The sequence below is a fragment of the Haliaeetus albicilla genome, chromosome 4, assembly GCF_947461875.1.
Source record: "Haliaeetus albicilla chromosome 4, bHalAlb1.1, whole genome shotgun sequence".
In the NCBI taxonomy this organism is placed as follows: domain Eukaryota; kingdom Metazoa; phylum Chordata; class Aves; order Accipitriformes; family Accipitridae; genus Haliaeetus; species Haliaeetus albicilla.
The window spans coordinates 45,031,363-45,048,232 of NC_091486.1; the positions used below are offsets into that span (position 1 = coordinate 45,031,363).

At 57.1% G+C, this 16,870-nt stretch overlaps 2 protein-coding genes and 3 long non-coding RNA genes across 5 annotated transcripts; all 5 read right to left on the bottom strand.

The window, feature by feature from the left end:
• Positions 1-737: 737 nt before the first annotated feature.
• On the bottom strand, positions 738-2,165 carry LOC138685003 (uncharacterized). Its single transcript, XR_011324220.1, has 3 exons — positions 1,787-2,165; positions 1,399-1,524; positions 738-844 (listed from the first exon to the last, which is right to left on the bottom strand). It is a non-coding gene; the product is annotated as an uncharacterized lncRNA (long non-coding RNA).
• A 1,288-nt stretch (positions 2,166-3,453) lies between these two features.
• On the bottom strand, positions 3,454-5,790 carry LOC138684944 (uncharacterized). Its single transcript, XM_069780376.1, has 3 exons — positions 5,345-5,790; positions 4,099-4,222; positions 3,454-3,639 (listed from the first exon to the last, which is right to left on the bottom strand). The coding sequence occupies exons 1-3, from the start codon at positions 5,788-5,790 to the stop codon at positions 3,496-3,498; spliced, it is 714 nt and encodes a 237-aa protein (XP_069636477.1). The 3' UTR covers positions 3,454-3,495.
• Positions 5,791-6,714: 924 nt separating this feature from the next.
• Positions 6,715-7,856, bottom strand: LOC138685004 (uncharacterized). The gene is made up of 3 exons (XR_011324221.1): positions 7,736-7,856; positions 7,044-7,197; positions 6,715-6,797 (listed from the first exon to the last, which is right to left on the bottom strand). It is a non-coding gene; the product is annotated as an uncharacterized lncRNA (long non-coding RNA).
• Positions 7,857-11,443: 3,587 nt separating this feature from the next.
• LOC138685005 (uncharacterized) lies at positions 11,444-12,871 on the bottom strand. Its single transcript, XR_011324222.1, has 3 exons — positions 12,493-12,871; positions 12,105-12,230; positions 11,444-11,550 (listed from the first exon to the last, which is right to left on the bottom strand). It is a non-coding gene; the product is annotated as an uncharacterized lncRNA (long non-coding RNA).
• Positions 12,872-14,159: 1,288 nt separating this feature from the next.
• On the bottom strand, positions 14,160-16,496 carry LOC138684945 (uncharacterized). The gene is made up of 3 exons (XM_069780377.1): positions 16,051-16,496; positions 14,805-14,928; positions 14,160-14,345 (listed from the first exon to the last, which is right to left on the bottom strand). The coding sequence occupies exons 1-3, from the start codon at positions 16,494-16,496 to the stop codon at positions 14,202-14,204; spliced, it is 714 nt and encodes a 237-aa protein (XP_069636478.1). The 3' UTR covers positions 14,160-14,201.
• Between the last annotated feature and the right edge of the window lie 374 nt (positions 16,497-16,870).

Here is a 16,870-nt window from a genome sequence, read left to right on the forward strand (position 1 = left end):
GAAGATGCCTTCAAAGACATATTTGGACCTTCAAAATCAGACACTGGGCCTTAAAAAGGACCCTTTGGGCCCTTAAAATGAGACTTTGAACCTTGAAAGAGGGCTTTGGAACTTATAAATGAGGTCTGAACACTGAAAACGAGGTTTTGTACCTTAAAAATTATTATTTGGGCCCTCAAATGGAGGCTCTGGGCCGTTAAAAATTATTCTTTCAGCCCTGAAAATGAGCCTTGCATCTTAAAAATGAAGGTCTCTGCATTATCCAGGCGGCACGGGATTTCACTGGGCTGGGGACAACGGACGGCATCGTGCTGGGACAGACCCCGGAGGAGGGGTCTCCCCAAGGGGTCTGGGGACCTTGCCCTGCCCTCCCGTTGCCCATGGGGATCCCAGCCACCCCTCCCACCGTGGCGTGACCACCTCAGGCTGGTGCAAGGAACAGCCTAGGACAGCCCCGGCCCCACCACTCACCTAGAAGTGTGAGCTCTCTCTACGTGCGTGTGAGCACATGCGTGCTGGGGGGCGCGTGCGCACGTGTGGCGTGGACGGTGTGCTGGGGCGCAGGAGTAGGGGTGCACGTGTTCGCGCCATGGGCCGTGGGGGACTTTATTCCCTCCTGTCCCTGTGAGCTATTCTGGGATCCCACATGGGGTTTGTACAACCCTTGCAGACAGACCCACCACCAGGCACAGGCCGGCACCTCCAGCTGAGAACTACTCTTTATTTTGCTTTTTTAGGTGGATTTTGGCAGCTGGGAAGCCTCCCAGCCTTTTTGCTCGCAGCCCCGCTGCTGCAGCTGCTGCTCCTGGCACCTTCCCCTCTGTTGCAGGACGAGCATCGAGCGCTAGGGAGGTAGAAAGAAACGGATGGGATGGGATGGGCAGGGAGAAGACAGAGAAATCCTGCAGGCTTAGCTCAGGCCACCTGTGGTGGGATCTGCTTGGGATGAAGCCTCAAGGTGCCTGTGAAGTGGGAGAGGCCCCTTGTGCCCAAGCCCAGGAGAAAGTCCCAGGTGCAGCTGGTCAGCCTGGGGCTGAGTCAGGTGGAGCCTGACCTTGGGTGTCCCCAACAGGTATCCCCACTCAGGGCAAGGTGTCTTGGGGCCAGGACTTTGCAAGGGAAGGACAGACTCTCTGGTCTGGTCTGGGGAGAGCCAGCCATCAGCGGGGTCCCTCTGTCTTCAGCCAGGACTTTTATGTGCCACACGGAAAGCCAGTCTGGGTGCCCAGCCAGACCCCTTGGATGTCAGGGAGCTCCAGCCCAAAGCCACTCTCCAAAACCTGCTTCTGTCTCACAAGGGGTGTCAGAGAAATGCCCTCTTTCCCCCCAGGGCTGTCCTCAGTGGAGGGATGGGCCCTGCAGCCGAGAGAAACACTGTCCCTTTTTGGAGATAGTTACCAGGGGAGCTGCCTCTGCTGCTCCAGCTTCCGCCTGTTGGTCTCCACAACATGCTTGAATATGTCCCGCCGTGCTTGATACGGCTCCAGCCTTTTCAGGACCTGGGCGGCTCGTGGGGAAAGGTTGCTGCAACAACAGGGAAATGTCATCCCTCAGCCTCTGCTGGAGACCCTTCTGCTTCTCCCCGCCTCCAGCCCCTGTGCCCACCCGCTCCCATGTCCACCCACCCTTTGACCCTGCGGTGAGTTTTGGGCCTTGGCTGTGGGGGTGACCCGGGCCATGCCCGTGTTAGGAGACATCAGAGGCTGTCCTACACCACCCCAGGATGCAGGGACCGGGGTGCTGGACATCTCTGCGGGGTCACGGCTACGCGACGGCGCACACGTACCCAGGCTGGAGCCTTTTCAGCTGGGCTGCTGATGCCATCTCCTCTTCTGGGAGAGCGTTTTCAGCCTTCCTCCACTTCTTCTTTTCCTCCTTGCCCCTGGGCTGGGCTGGAGGGTGGGGAGCCCACAGGCCGCTAGTGCTGAGCTCCTGCGGAGGAGAAGACACTCTCAGCAAACCAGATGGGAAGCAGAGGTGGTGTTCCCCGGGGACCTCCTGGGAGGAGCCTGCAGCAGGACGTGGGGGCCGGGAGACTCACCACCACGTGCCCACAGGGAAATGTCAGGGGAGGACCAGGGGTTGGCTGCAGCTCCCAGCTGACCCTCCAGTTTCCCTCTGACACCACTGATGGCATCGTAAGTGAGGAGGAGGGAAGCGCCACTGGCAGGGCGGGAACTGACAAGGAGCTCTCCACCAGCTTCATCAGAGCAGACTGCGTGATATCCACTGGGTTCATCAGGGCAGACCACATGATCTCCACCGGGTTCGCCAGGGCAGACGACACGATCCAAGGAGCCTTCTCAGCTCCCTCGCTCCCCCGAGCACCAGTGCTCACGGCCCCCGGCTGCCTCTCCAGCACCCGACAGCCCAGCACGGGGCACTCACCAGCACCCTGCCCTCTCCTGACAAGGAGCCCCTTTGCTGCTTGTTCTTGGCCTGTTCCAGCCACCACCAAAAAACACTCCAGAGGCAGGCCAAAGACATCGGCAGGGTAGCGATGACTGTTTTCAGATAAGCTCTTAACAGACATCCTCCGCTGCCTGTGGCATACTTTTCTTTCTCTAATGTTGGCCAGAAGCAGATCCCTCTGAGTACGGGAAGAGTCTTCCCCCAGGCGCAGTTGTTTCTCAGAGGACAAGGATTATGCAAGAAAACCACAAAATGCCCTTTGGCAGGCAATGAGAACAGTGGTTCCCCAGCATCTGCATGCTAATTCTACTGGGAGAAGATTGGGACTGACGAGGAAACAGCAATTAGGCTTAGGTTGCTCTTTTGGGTGTAGAAAGGGAGGTGCAAAGGTGAGGAAAAGGTTGAGCAGAAACAGAGAAAATGGTGAGGAAGATACAAAAAGAAAAGAAAATGTCTTGGGGGTCTTCCAATAGGGGTTTTTCTCCCAGCAGCAGAAGTGTGGGTGCCTGTGGATGGTAGAGAGGCTGTCCTGTGGACCCAAGCCTGTGGTGATCCCCTCGGACAACCCACCGGACCCTCCATCAAGTCTGCACCTGAAAGGCTTGCTGGAGAAGGTGGAGAGAATTGCACCCAGGAATAAGGAGTGGGGAAGGGATGCAAAATTGTCATTCAGTACTAGTTGGGTGTGATTCGTACGATCAAGAGTGCTAGTTAGCAGTTCTACAGTTGTGTGTTCCCCGAGGTTAACCATTTAATTGCTTTACGGCTTTCTCAGTGGAGTAAAGCCAAACCAACAGGCACTGTTGTCAATACGACCAAAGAGGCCTCGAGCCTGCTGCCTAACGGGGCAGAGTGGGACCTGTAGGAGGCAGCACAAGGCAGGGGCACTTGACCCCTGCCCTCGTCCCGGCTGACGGCTGCTTCTGCCCCTCGGGTCCTGCTGCCAAGCTCTCCCCCATGGAGAGGAGCAGGCAAATGCCTGCCCTCAGCTGGTGTCAGTCCTGCTCCCACCCCCTGGAGACCCGCTGTCCGCAGTGCCCAATGGAGTGGGTGGCTGCGGCTCCCGGTGGCATCAACCGCTGCTCATACCTTGGGCGGCTGCCGGTGCTCCCCTGCCGACCAGGCTTCCCACGTGGCCCATTCTGCCTGTGCTTTCTGTACCCGATCCCTGGACCTGGACCGCAGGTGCTCCGCCTCGTCCCACTGCTCAGACAGCTCCCAGACGCCCTGTGGAGCACAGAAATGTGACAGCAGGCAGGATTAGCCTCAGCTCCTGGGGGGGGGGGGGCTTCCTTCCGGTCTGACCCCTGCTCCTGCCCATCGCCTCAGCTGGTTGGTCAGCAGCCTCCGCTCCTCACAGACCAGGGGCCCTGGAGTCATCCCAGGTCGTCAACTCGTGGCAAACACCGTTGAGCAGCCAAAGACCTCAACTGTCAATGACCTGGAAAGGACTTGCACATTGTCCATAGCCCCTGGCCAGAATAAAGTGTTTCACGACAACCCAGGGGCAATGACAGACGGCAAGGGTGTGCAGCACCTTCCCTCTCAGGAAGAAGAGCTGAAGGAGGTAACAGACAGGTTACAATGAACGCACGCCAGGGGATCTGTTCAGGATCGCTCTCTGCACAAAGAGGCTTTTGCAGAGTCTCAGACAGCACAGTGATCACAGCCAGGCAGAGCACCTACCTGCAGCGCTCTCTTGCAGGCTTCAGAGGATGGGAGTGCTGAGGTGGGCCTGGCTGGAGGCGCTGGCTCCTGCCTGCCTGCTTCCTTCTTCCTGCGGGAGCCGCCTGGACGCAGGGGGTACACGCTGCAAAAAGACACCGGGAGGAGTCGGCATGAACGCGGGGGAGTTTGGTCTAAACCCGGCGCTTACCAGCTGCGCCCATCCCTGTGGCAGACAGCGGTCCTGCAGAGAACGGGTGTGTTGGGCCGGCAGTGCTCACGCCAACCACGACTGCCCCACGCCAGCGCACTTGGCTGTGGCACGACAGGCCCTCGGTAACGCTCGGGGTGCCCGTGTCCAGCCCCTCTTGGCAGAACGAGGAGAGGAGCAGTGTCTGTGCAATGACGAGTTCCCAGAGACACCCCAGCCCCTCTTGGCAGAACGAGGAGAGGAGCAGTGTCTGTGCAATGACGAGTTCCCAGAGACACCGTCACACCCCGATGGGACTTGATACATCACCTTCTCCTCCTTGGTCCCAAACACAGCGTGTTTATGGATGGAAAACAGAGTATCGCTGGGGACACAGTGTGAGGTAGGAGAAAGCGATCCAGAAAGGGAGGAATCCTGCCATTTCCCCATCCCTATGCTCTCGTTTGTTCCCGCCACAAAGATGGGATTTCATAGAAAAGAAGAGCCCGAAAGAAACTCTCTCATCTGGTATCAAAGTGCCCCAGGCCGGTGGAAGAAGTGGGGGAGGCGGGGCCACCTCCCATGGCAAGGTGGAGCCTTTGCTGAGCCACATCACATGGATGAGATGGAGACACAGCGGAGAGGACAGCACCTCAGGTCTGCCATAAGGGCGAGGAAAGCGATGTGGGGCGCACTCAACGTCCGCTGCCTTCCCCACTAAGGGTCCTGGCACGGGGCAAACAAGCTCACAACAATCCTGAGAAGACACCGTGGGACGTGTTCGGGCGAGGGAAGGAGACATGCTCCCACAAAGACAGGCTGTTGGGGGACTCCTTAGGGGAGAGGAGCTTCTGCAACAAAGATCTGCATGCAGCTCCCAAAGGACCAGGACCCCGGTGGAAAACACAGCCGGTCCCCAGGAGACCTGCCGCACGCTCGCCACCCAGTGAGAGAACGGCCATCACGGGGACGTGTGTCAGGAACCCTTCACAGTCCCTACGGCCGGCATCTCCAAAGGGGACGTCCCCTCCGCATGGGTGCAAGGGTCCCCTTCATCCCTTCCCCCAGGGGTCTCACATGACAGAGGGCTTCTTCTCCACGTCTTGCTGTCTTGATCCCCAGCTGGGCAGCACAGGCAGGGGAAGCCCCTCCCGCCGCTTCAGCAGCTTGCCAGGATGCCCCTCTGTAACTGGGAAAGGAGGAAGCTCTTCAGAGCAGCCCTGAGGGGAGCGCTTTTTAACCAGGCCGCAGTCCCCCAGCATGGGGCAGGGCCCCCCAGACAACAGGGACCTGTTCCCGTACCTCTGCTGATCCTGCGCTTCTCCACAGCCTTCTGGTGCTGGGTGGAGCTGGGGGAGGAAGCCTCGGCCTTCGCTTTGCTGCTCACGGTCGGCTGGAGCCTGGAACGCAAATGGCAATGGGGGCTTGAAGAAGGGCGACCCCCATCCCCTGCAGCTTCCCGGCACTGATCCTCCACCCTCTCGTCCAGGGCCTTGCACCCCTTTTCCTTGGTGTCCATGCATGGGGGTTTTTGGCAATCTGCCCCCAAAACCATGAAATGGAGCCAAAATTCCTTTCTGTGTGCAGTATGCTCTCTCTGATGCGAAATACAGCAGGCCGGACATGAGAAACACAATCACAATGCCCGCACGCTCCAGGCAGAGACACACGTAGCCGAAACGCAGCATTAATTAACAAGGGACCTTTCACTTCAGGATCAACCCCTGATGTGATGCTGAGCATCAAGCCCCGGCAGTGCACGTTTGAGCCGGAGCTGGGAAGCCACCTGCTCGGTCAGCCGAGGGCCGCAGAGGAAGCGCACTCACCTTGGGAATGCGTTGGCAGGAATCGCCTTGCACCCCCTGAGCGGCGGTCGCTCCACCGGAGACAGTCGGATCTGGCTTCCACAGCCTCTGCAAAGTGACGCAGATCTGTTAAAAGGTTTCCAGGGCACTTTTCTCATGGCTCCCAAAGGAAGCAGACCTGGCTCCCGCTCCAAAAGAAAGCCACCTCTCCAAACCCCTTGTGAAAAATCCTCCTCTGTGAGCATCAGCCCTTGGCTCTGCTCTGGAGAAGCTGCACAGCAAGCACTGAGACGGTGCAATAACACTGCCGGGCTTTTTGCAGGGCCCAGGACTCAGAAGAAATGCTCTTTGCTAACGGAGGAGTCAGTGGCCTGCCACGTCCGGGCTGGCCAACGGCGACCCAGCTGTTCACCCTTCAGCTGGACTCCCAAAGAAGCCAGAGCGGCCCTCAAAACCTGAGTGACTTACACTGTGAAGCAGCGCAATTGGGCTGACGGTGCTCTCCAGGCCTGTGATGCAGTGGGAATAAAACTGCATGCAGAGGGAGTTGCCTTTGCAGGCCAGGATGCCGATGTCCTGGAAGGCGAAGGTGAAGCGATTCCCACTCCTCAGCTGGAAGGAGTACAGGAGAATGGTCTCCCGCACGCAGTTCTCCACCAGGCACCGTGGGAAGCCGCTGGCTCGCGAGAGCTGCTGGAAGTTGAGCGGCTCCACCTTGACGTCGTCTGCAAGGAGGAGGAACAGCGTCACTGCCACTGCAGGCCAAATTTCTGTGCAAGATTTGTATAGCAAACGGCCACAGAAAAGAAACGGCCTGTTTATAGAAACACCCGCTGGGGAGCGGTTTGTTTTGGGGGAGCCTCCGGACCTCTCGAGGCAATTCTCTGCTTCTCCCAGCCCTTGCCAAGGAGCAGGGAGCACACACCCCGCCCGGACGCAGAAGCAGGGGGTGGCCACTGCCTTCTCCTCACCAGGGATAATTTCTGTGGGGCACTCGAGACCCTCCAGCCAGAACTTGTCGATGGCCAGCTGGAATATGGGTCTGCGCACCACAAACACCTCCTGTGTGCCGAAGAGATGCTTTTGGACCATAGCGAAGGTCCCGAGTCCTGCCACCACGACACCCTGCAGAGGAAAATGACACAAAGGCTGACGAGGGAGTACTGCAGAGATGGGAAAGTGATGGCTGTCACAGACTGGGGACACTGCTCCGTGCCTCCCCCCCCCAGGGGCAAGGGGGGAAGGTGGGGCACTTCTTTGGGAAGCTTTGGAAAAGAGATGTTCTCTGTTTTTTCTTCACCGTCCTCAACATACTTGCTAACATCACTTGGCTAGAGAAGATCCTGGGGCTTTCAACACAGGGGTCATCCCTTGGACTGCTTCCCAGGGATTATCCTTGGCATGGACCCAGGGTAATCCCGCATCCCTCTGCTTGGTCTCCCCACTCTGACCACAGGGAAGGGTGAAGACCGAGGGTGTGCGAACGCTTTCTTGGACTGGATCTGGACGTTGCTTCTCTCCTGGTTGGCCAAGAAGCTGCTGTGGGCACATGCGGTGCTCTCAGTGTGCTGCCGTGGTGCTCAGGGAGGGATCACTTCTTGGGCCCAGGCTCTCAGGAAGACTGAACCCCTGCAGGGTGAGGGAGACCAGGTTGCCAGCCCACCTTGTCCAGCTTCAGCTGTCCCAGGATGTAATTGGACACGGCACTCCAGATAGCCACGATCTCTGGAAAGCAAGCAAAAGAGATGTCAGGCTCCACAGCCCCTCGGCAAGCTCCTTGCCCAGGGTGACAGATACCAGTGTCCACAAACAGCCCAGAAAATCACCACTGTGCCTGGGGTTCTGGTCTGTACCCCAATCTGACTGCTGAAGGAGACTGGTACGAGGTGAAGGGCGGATTGCCAGCTGGCTCCAGAGAGCCCTGGGGGACTGCAGGGCACCCCAGTCCCCGGGATGCAGGACCCCTTTTCCCCAGAGCCAGATCCCACACAGGCAACAGTTCCCAGGAAAAGCTGGCCCTGGATGGCCCCCTGTGAGGGGAACGAGCCCTTCCCAAGAGCCTTGGGACTCAGGGCACCCCCAGCCAGCACCAGGACCCGTGAGTCCTGGCGGCCACACTGTCCCCCAAGCCCAGCGAGACCCTCCGGAGGGGCTCTTGCAGCAGACCCTAAAAACAAGGCTTTGGACCTTAAAATGAGGCCTTGGGCCCTAAAAATGAGGCTTTGGATCCGTGGCATGCTGGGAGCTGGAGCCCCTGCCCAGTGGCTCCGCTCCCTGGGGTTTGTCAGCCCCTGGCACTTCCAGACTAAGGCGGATGGCAACGGCCAAATAACGGACAATCAGACTCAAACCGTCGCCCCACTCTCTCCCTTGCTAAATGGCACCTCCAGCAACAGTCTACCTACCCCCTGGGCTTGGGGCTCTAAAATGAGGCCTTGGAGAATAACGGGGAGGCTTTGGGCCCTTAAGTGACGCCTTGGACGCTAGAATTGAGGCTTTGGAAACAGAAAATGAGGCACTGTTCCTCAAAAGGAGGCTTTGGATCCTTAAAATGCTTATTTGGAGACTTAAAATTTTGGTTTGGAAAATATAAATTAGGCTTTGGACCCTAAAGTGAGATTTTGGTCCCTAAATTGATGCTTCGGACCACATAAATGAGGCTTTGGACCTGGAAATGAGACTTCAGGCCCTGTATATGCGCCTTTGGACCCTAAGAACGAAGCGTTAGGGCTTTAAAATGAGGCTTTGGAACCTGTAACTGTGGATTTGTACCCTAAATGAGGCTTTAAGCTGTTAAAACGAAGCTTTGGATGCTAAAAAGAGGCTTTGTGCCCTAAAGCAGAGGGAAAAGAGGGGTTTGGACCCTCACCATGAGGCTTTGAGCCCCCAAAGAGAGCTCTGGACCCTAACGTGAGGGTTTGTGCCTTACCAATGAGTATTTGGATGCTCAAAATTAGGATTGGGACCCTAAAACGAGGGGGCTGGACCCTAAGCCTGAGGCTTTGCACCCTAAACGTGAAGCTTGGTACCCTAAAATGAGGCTTAGGACCCTACAAATGAGGCTTTGGGGCCTAAAACGAGGCTTTGAGCCCCCAAGATGAGGCTTTGAGCCCTAAATGTGGTGCTTGGACCCTAAAAAGAAGGCTTTGAACCGTGAAAATGAGGCTTGGCACCCTAAAACGAGGCTTTGGGCCCCAGAAATGAGGGGCCGGATCTTAAAATTGAGGATTTGGACACTAAAATGATGCTCAGTGTTCTAAAAATGAGGACTTGGAAACTTCAGTGAATCTTTAGACCCTAACAGTGAGCCTTTCTACCCTAAAAGAGGGATTTGGACCCTAAAAATCAGCATTCGGAGCCGCAAAATGCAGCTCTGTGTGTCAAAAAACTCAGGGACTGGACCCTAAAACTGGGGCCCTTTGATGCTAGAATCTAAGCTTTGGACACTACAAAGGAGGCTTTGGGACGTAAAAATGAAGCCTTGAGCCCTAAACCTGAGGGTTTGGACCCGCAAGATGTGGCTTGGACCCTCCAAAGATGACACTCTGGACCCTGATAACGAGGCTTCGGAAACTAAAAATGTGACTTTGGGCCCTAAAACGGAGAGTTTAGACCCTACAAATGAAGCTTTGGAGCCTAAAATGAGGCTTTGGAAGCCAAAACTAAGCCTTTGGAAAGGAAGAATGAGGCTTTAGTCCCTTAAAAAAGGCTTTGAGCCCTAAAACTGAGGCTTTCAAAACTAAAAATGCAGCTTTGGTCCCTGAAACAGAGGCTTTGTACCCTGAAAATACGGCTTTGAGCTTTAAGACCGAGGCTTTGGAACGTCAAATGAGGCTTTGGGCCTAAAATGAGGCTTTGGAACACGGAAATCAGACTTTGGAAAGTAAAAAGGTGGCTTTGGGCCCTAAAATTGAGGCTTTGCACTCCAAAACGAGGCTTCAGAACCTACCTTTGTAGCTCGGGACCCCGAAAAAAGGCTTGTGGCCCTAAAAGTGCGGGTTTAGACCATGAAAATGAAACTGTGGGCCCTCAAGGTGGCCATGGGCTGTAAAAGAGGGGCTTGGACCCTAACAATGAGGGGTTGGACCCTCAAACCGACAATTTTCACCCATTAAATGAGGCTCTGGGCCCTAAAGATGAGTCTTTATAGCCTACAAGAGGGGTTTGTGGACCCTAAAAACGAGGTCTTTGGGCCCTAAGAATGAGGTTGTGGACCTTAAGAAAAATGAGGCTTTGGGCCCTAAGAATGAGGCTTTCGGAATGTAAAGCGAGGCTTTCTACCCTAAAAAGGTGGGTTCGCGTTTGGACCCTAAAATGAGTGTTTGAATGCCCCAAATGAGGCTTGGGACCCCAACAACGATGGGCTGAATCCTGAAAATGACACTCTGGACCCTGAAAATGAGGCTTTAGAAACGAAAAATGTGGCTTTGGGCCCTAAAACGTAGCGTTTGGACTGTAAAAATGAGGCTTTGGAAGCCAACAGAGGCTTTGGAAAGGAAGAAAGAGGCTTATGGCCCTAAAAGTGAGGGTTTAGACCCTACAAATGAAACTGTGGGCCCTAAAAAAGGCTGTGGGTTGTAAAAGAGGGGTTTGGAGCCTATAAATAAGGCTTTTGACTCTAAACCAGAGGCTTTGAAGATGCCTTCAAAGACATATTTGGACCTTCAAAATCAGACACTGGGCCTTAAAAAGGACCCTTTGGGCCCTTAAAATGAGACTTTGAACCTTGAAAGAGGGCTTTGGAACTTATAAATGAGGTTTGAACACTGAAAACGAGGTTTTGTACCTTAAAAATTATTATTTGGGCCCTCAAATGGAGGCTCTGGGCCGTTAAAAATTATTCTTTCAGCCCTGAAAATGAGCCTTGCATCTTAAAAATGAAGGTCTCTGCATTATCCAGGCGGCACGGGATTTCACTGGGCTGGGGACAACGGACGGCATCGTGCTGGGACAGACCCCGGAGGAGGGGTCTCCCCAAGGGGTCTGGGGACCTTGCCCTGCCCTCCCGTTGCCCATGGGGATCCCAGCCACCCCTCCCACCGTGGCGTGACCACCTCAGGCTGGTGCAAGGAACAGCCTAGGACAGCCCCGGCCCCACCACTCACCTAGAAGTGTGAGCTCTCTCTACGTGCGTGTGAGCACATGCGTGCTGGGGGGCGCGTGCGCACGTGTGGCGTGGACGGTGTGCTGGGGCGCAGGAGTAGGGGTGCACGTGTTCGCGCCATGGGCCGTGGGGGACTTTATTCCCTCCTGTCCCTGTGAGCTATTCTGGGATCCCACATGGGGTTTGTACAACCCTTGCAGACAGACCCACCACCAGGCACAGGCCGGCACCTCCAGCTGAGAACTACTCTTTATTTTGCTTTTTTAGGTGGATTTTGGCAGCTGGGAAGCCTCCCAGCCTTTTTGCTCGCAGCCCCGCTGCTGCAGCTGCTGCTCCTGGCACCTTCCCCTCTGTTGCAGGACGAGCATCGAGCGCTAGGGAGGTAGAAAGAAACGGATGGGATGGGATGGGCAGGGAGAAGACAGAGAAATCCTGCAGGCTTAGCTCAGGCCACCTGTGGTGGGATCTGCTTGGGATGAAGCCTCAAGGTGCCTGTGAAGTGGGAGAGGCCCCTTGTGCCCAAGCCCAGGAGAAAGTCCCAGGTGCAGCTGGTCAGCCTGGGGCTGAGTCAGGTGGAGCCTGACCTTGGGTGTCCCCAACAGGTATCCCCACTCAGGGCAAGGTGTCTTGGGGCCAGGACTTTGCAAGGGAAGGACAGACTCTCTGGTCTGGTCTGGGGAGAGCCAGCCATCAGCGGGGTCCCTCTGTCTTCAGCCAGGACTTTTATGTGCCACACGGAAAGCCAGTCTGGGTGCCCAGCCAGACCCCTTGGATGTCAGGGAGCTCCAGCCCAAAGCCACTCTCCAAAACCTGCTTCTGTCTCACAAGGGGTGTCAGAGAAATGCCCTCTTTCCCCCCAGGGCTGTCCTCAGTGGAGGGATGGGCCCTGCAGCCGAGAGAAACACTGTCCCTTTTTGGAGATAGTTACCAGGGGAGCTGCCTCTGCTGCTCCAGCTTCCGCCTGTTGGTCTCCACAACATGCTTGAATATGTCCCGCCGTGCTTGATACGGCTCCAGCCTTTTCAGGACCTGGGCGGCTCGTGGGGAAAGGTTGCTGCAACAACAGGGAAATGTCATCCCTCAGCCTCTGCTGGAGACCCTTCTGCTTCTCCCCGCCTCCAGCCCCTGTGCCCACCCGCTCCCATGTCCACCCACCCTTTGACCCTGCGGTGAGTTTTGGGCCTTGGCTGTGGGGGTGACCCGGGCCATGCCCGTGTTAGGAGACATCAGAGGCTGTCCTACACCACCCCAGGATGCAGGGACCGGGGTGCTGGACATCTCTGCGGGGTCACGGCTACGCGACGGCGCACACGTACCCAGGCTGGAGCCTTTTCAGCTGGGCTGCTGATGCCATCTCCTCTTCTGGGAGAGCGTTTTCAGCCTTCCTCCACTTCTTCTTTTCCTCCTTGCCCCTGGGCTGGGCTGGAGGGTGGGGAGCCCACAGGCCGCTAGTGCTGAGCTCCTGCGGAGGAGAAGACACTCTCAGCAAACCAGATGGGAAGCAGAGGTGGTGTTCCCCGGGGACCTCCTGGGAGGAGCCTGCAGCAGGACGTGGGGGCCGGGAGACTCACCACCACGTGCCCACAGGGAAATGTCAGGGGAGGACCAGGGGTTGGCTGCAGCTCCCAGCTGACCCTCCAGTTTCCCTCTGACACCACTGATGGCATCGTAAGTGAGGAGGAGGGAAGCGCCACTGGCAGGGCGGGAACTGACAAGGAGCTCTCCACCAGCTTCATCAGAGCAGACTGCGTGATATCCACTGGGTTCATCAGGGCAGACCACATGATCTCCACCGGGTTCGCCAGGGCAGACGACACGATCCAAGGAGCCTTCTCAGCTCCCTCGCTCCCCCGAGCACCAGTGCTCACGGCCCCCGGCTGCCTCTCCAGCACCCGACAGCCCAGCACGGGGCACTCACCAGCACCCTGCCCTCTCCTGACAAGGAGCCCCTTTGCTGCTTGTTCTTGGCCTGTTCCAGCCACCACCAAAAAACACTCCAGAGGCAGGCCAAAGACATCGGCAGGGTAGCGATGACTGTTTTCAGATAAGCTCTTAACAGACATCCTCCGCTGCCTGTGGCATACTTTTCTTTCTCTAATGTTGGCCAGAAGCAGATCCCTCTGAGTACGGGAAGAGTCTTCCCCCAGGCGCAGTTGTTTCTCAGAGGACAAGGATTATGCAAGAAAACCACAAAATGCCCTTTGGCAGGCAATGAGAACAGTGGTTCCCCAGCATCTGCATGCTAATTCTACTGGGAGAAGATTGGGACTGACGAGGAAACAGCAATTAGGCTTAGGTTGCTCTTTTGGGTGTAGAAAGGGAGGTGCAAAGGTGAGGAAAAGGTTGAGCAGAAACAGAGAAAATGGTGAGGAAGATACAAAAAGAAAAGAAAATGTCTTGGGGGTCTTCCAATAGGGGTTTTTCTCCCAGCAGCAGAAGTGTGGGTGCCTGTGGATGGTAGAGAGGCTGTCCTGTGGACCCAAGCCTGTGGTGATCCCCTCGGACAACCCACCGGACCCTCCATCAAGTCTGCACCTGAAAGGCTTGCTGGAGAAGGTGGAGAGAATTGCACCCAGGAATAAGGAGTGGGGAAGGGATGCAAAATTGTCATTCAGTACTAGTTGGGTGTGATTCGTACGATCAAGAGTGCTAGTTAGCAGTTCTACAGTTGTGTGTTCCCCGAGGTTAACCATTTAATTGCTTTACGGCTTTCTCAGTGGAGTAAAGCCAAACCAACAGGCACTGTTGTCAATACGACCAAAGAGGCCTCGAGCCTGCTGCCTAACGGGGCAGAGTGGGACCTGTAGGAGGCAGCACAAGGCAGGGGCACTTGACCCCTGCCCTCGTCCCGGCTGACGGCTGCTTCTGCCCCTCGGGTCCTGCTGCCAAGCTCTCCCCCATGGAGAGGAGCAGGCAAATGCCTGCCCTCAGCTGGTGTCAGTCCTGCTCCCACCCCCTGGAGACCCGCTGTCCGCAGTGCCCAATGGAGTGGGTGGCTGCGGCTCCCGGTGGCATCAACCGCTGCTCATACCTTGGGCGGCTGCCGGTGCTCCCCTGCCGACCAGGCTTCCCACGTGGCCCATTCTGCCTGTGCTTTCTGTACCCGATCCCTGGACCTGGACCGCAGGTGCTCCGCCTCGTCCCACTGCTCAGACAGCTCCCAGACGCCCTGTGGAGCACAGAAATGTGACAGCAGGCAGGATTAGCCTCAGCTCCTGGGGGGGGGGGGGCTTCCTTCCGGTCTGACCCCTGCTCCTGCCCATCGCCTCAGCTGGTCGGTCAGCAGCCTCCGCTCCTCACAGACCAGGGGCCCTGGAGTCATCCCAGGTCGTCAACTCGTGGCAAACACCGTTGAGCAGCCAAAGACCTCAACTGTCAATGACCTGGAAAGGACTTGCACATTGTCCATAGCCCCTGGCCAGAATAAAGTGTTTCACGACAACCCAGGGGCAATGACAGACGGCAAGGGTGTGCAGCACCTTCCCTCTCAGGAAGAAGAGCTGAAGGAGGTAACAGACAGGTTACAATGAACGCACGCCAGGGGATCTGTTCAGGATCGCTCTCTGCACAAAGAGGCTTTTGCAGAGTCTCAGACAGCACAGTGATCACAGCCAGGCAGAGCACCTACCTGCAGCGCTCTCTTGCAGGCTTCAGAGGATGGGAGTGCTGAGGTGGGCCTGGCTGGAGGCGCTGGCTCCTGCCTGCCTGCTTCCTTCTTCCTGCGGGAGCCGCCTGGACGCAGGGGGTACACGCTGCAAAAAGACACCGGGAGGAGTCGGCATGAACGCGGGGGAGTTTGGTCTAAACCCGGCGCTTACCAGCTGCGCCCATCCCTGTGGCAGACAGCGGTCCTGCAGAGAACGGGTGTGTTGGGCCGGCAGTGCTCACGCCAACCACGACTGCCCCACGCCAGCGCACTCGGCTGTGGCACGACAGGCCCTCGGTAACGCTCGGGGTGCCCGTGTCCAGCCCCTCTTGGCAGAACGAGGAGAGGAGCAGTGTCTGTGCAATGACGAGTTCCCAGAGACACCCCAGCCCCTCTTGGCAGAACGAGGAGAGGAGCAGTGTCTGTGCAATGACGAGTTCCCAGAGACACCGTCACACCCCGATGGGACTTGATACATCACCTTCTCCTCCTTGGTCCCAAACACAGCGTGTTTATGGATGGAAAACAGAGTATCGCTGGGGACACAGTGTGAGGTAGGAGAAAGCGATCCAGAAAGGGAGGAATCCTGCCATTTCCCCATCCCTATGCTCTCGTTTGTTCCCGCCACAAAGATGGGATTTCATAGAAAAGAAGAGCCCGAAAGAAACTCTCTCATCTGGTATCAAAGTGCCCCAGGCCGGTGGAAGAAGTGGGGGAGGCGGGGCCACCTCCCATGGCAAGGTGGAGCCTTTGCTGAGCCACATCACATGGATGAGATGGAGACACAGCGGAGAGGACAGCACCTCAGGTCTGCCATAAGGGCGAGGAAAGCGATGTGGGGCGCACTCAACGTCCGCTGCCTTCCCCACTAAGGGTCCTGGCACGGGGCAAACAAGCTCACAACAATCCTGAGAAGACACCGTGGGACGTGTTCGGGCGAGGGAAGGAGACATGCTCCCACAAAGACAGGCTGTTGGGGGACTCCTTAGGGGAGAGGAGCTTCTGCAACAAAGATCTGCATGCAGCTCCCAAAGGACCAGGACCCCGGTGGAAAACACAGCCGGTCCCCAGGAGACCTGCCGCACGCTCGCCACCCAGTGAGAGAACGGCCATCACGGGGACGTGTGTCAGGAACCCTTCACAGTCCCTACGGCCGGCATCTCCAAAGGGGACGTCCCCTCCGCATGGGTGCAAGGGTCCCCTTCATCCCTTCCCCCAGGGGTCTCACATGACAGAGGGCTTCTTCTCCACGTCTTGCTGTCTTGATCCCCAGCTGGGCAGCACAGGCAGGGGAAGCCCCTCCCGCCGCTTCAGCAGCTTGCCAGGATGCCCCTCTGTAACTGGGAAAGGAGGAAGCTCTTCAGAGCAGCCCTGAGGGGAGCGCTTTTTAACCAGGCCGCAGTCCCCCAGCATGGGGCAGGGCCCCCCAGACAACAGGGACCTGTTCCCGTACCTCTGCTGATCCTGCGCTTCTCCACAGCCTTCTGGTGCTGGGTGGAGCTGGGGGAGGAAGCCTCGGCCTTCGCTTTGCTGCTCACGGTCGGCTGGAGCCTGGAACGCAAATGGCAATGGGGGCTTGAAGAAGGGCGACCCCCATCCCCTGCAGCTTCCCGGCACTGATCCTCCACCCTCTCGTCCAGGGCCTTGCACCCCTTTTCCTTGGTGTCCATGCATGGGGGTTTTTGGCAATCTGCCCCCAAAACCATGAAATGGAGCCAAAATTCCTTTCTGTGTGCAGTATGCTCTCTCTGATGCGAAATACAGCAGGCCGGACATGAGAAACACAATCACAATGCCCGCACGCTCCAGGCAGAGACACACGTAGCCGAAACGCAGCATTAATTAACAAGGGACCTTTCACTTCAGGATCAACCCCTGATGTGATGCTGAGCATCAAGCCCCGGCAGTGCACGTTTGAGCCGGAGCTGGGAAGCCACCTGCTCGGTCAGCCGAGGGCCGCAGAGGAAGCGCACTCACCTTGGGAATGCGTTGGCAGGAATCGCCTTGCACCCCCTGAGCGGCGGTCGCTCCACCGGAGACAGTCGGAT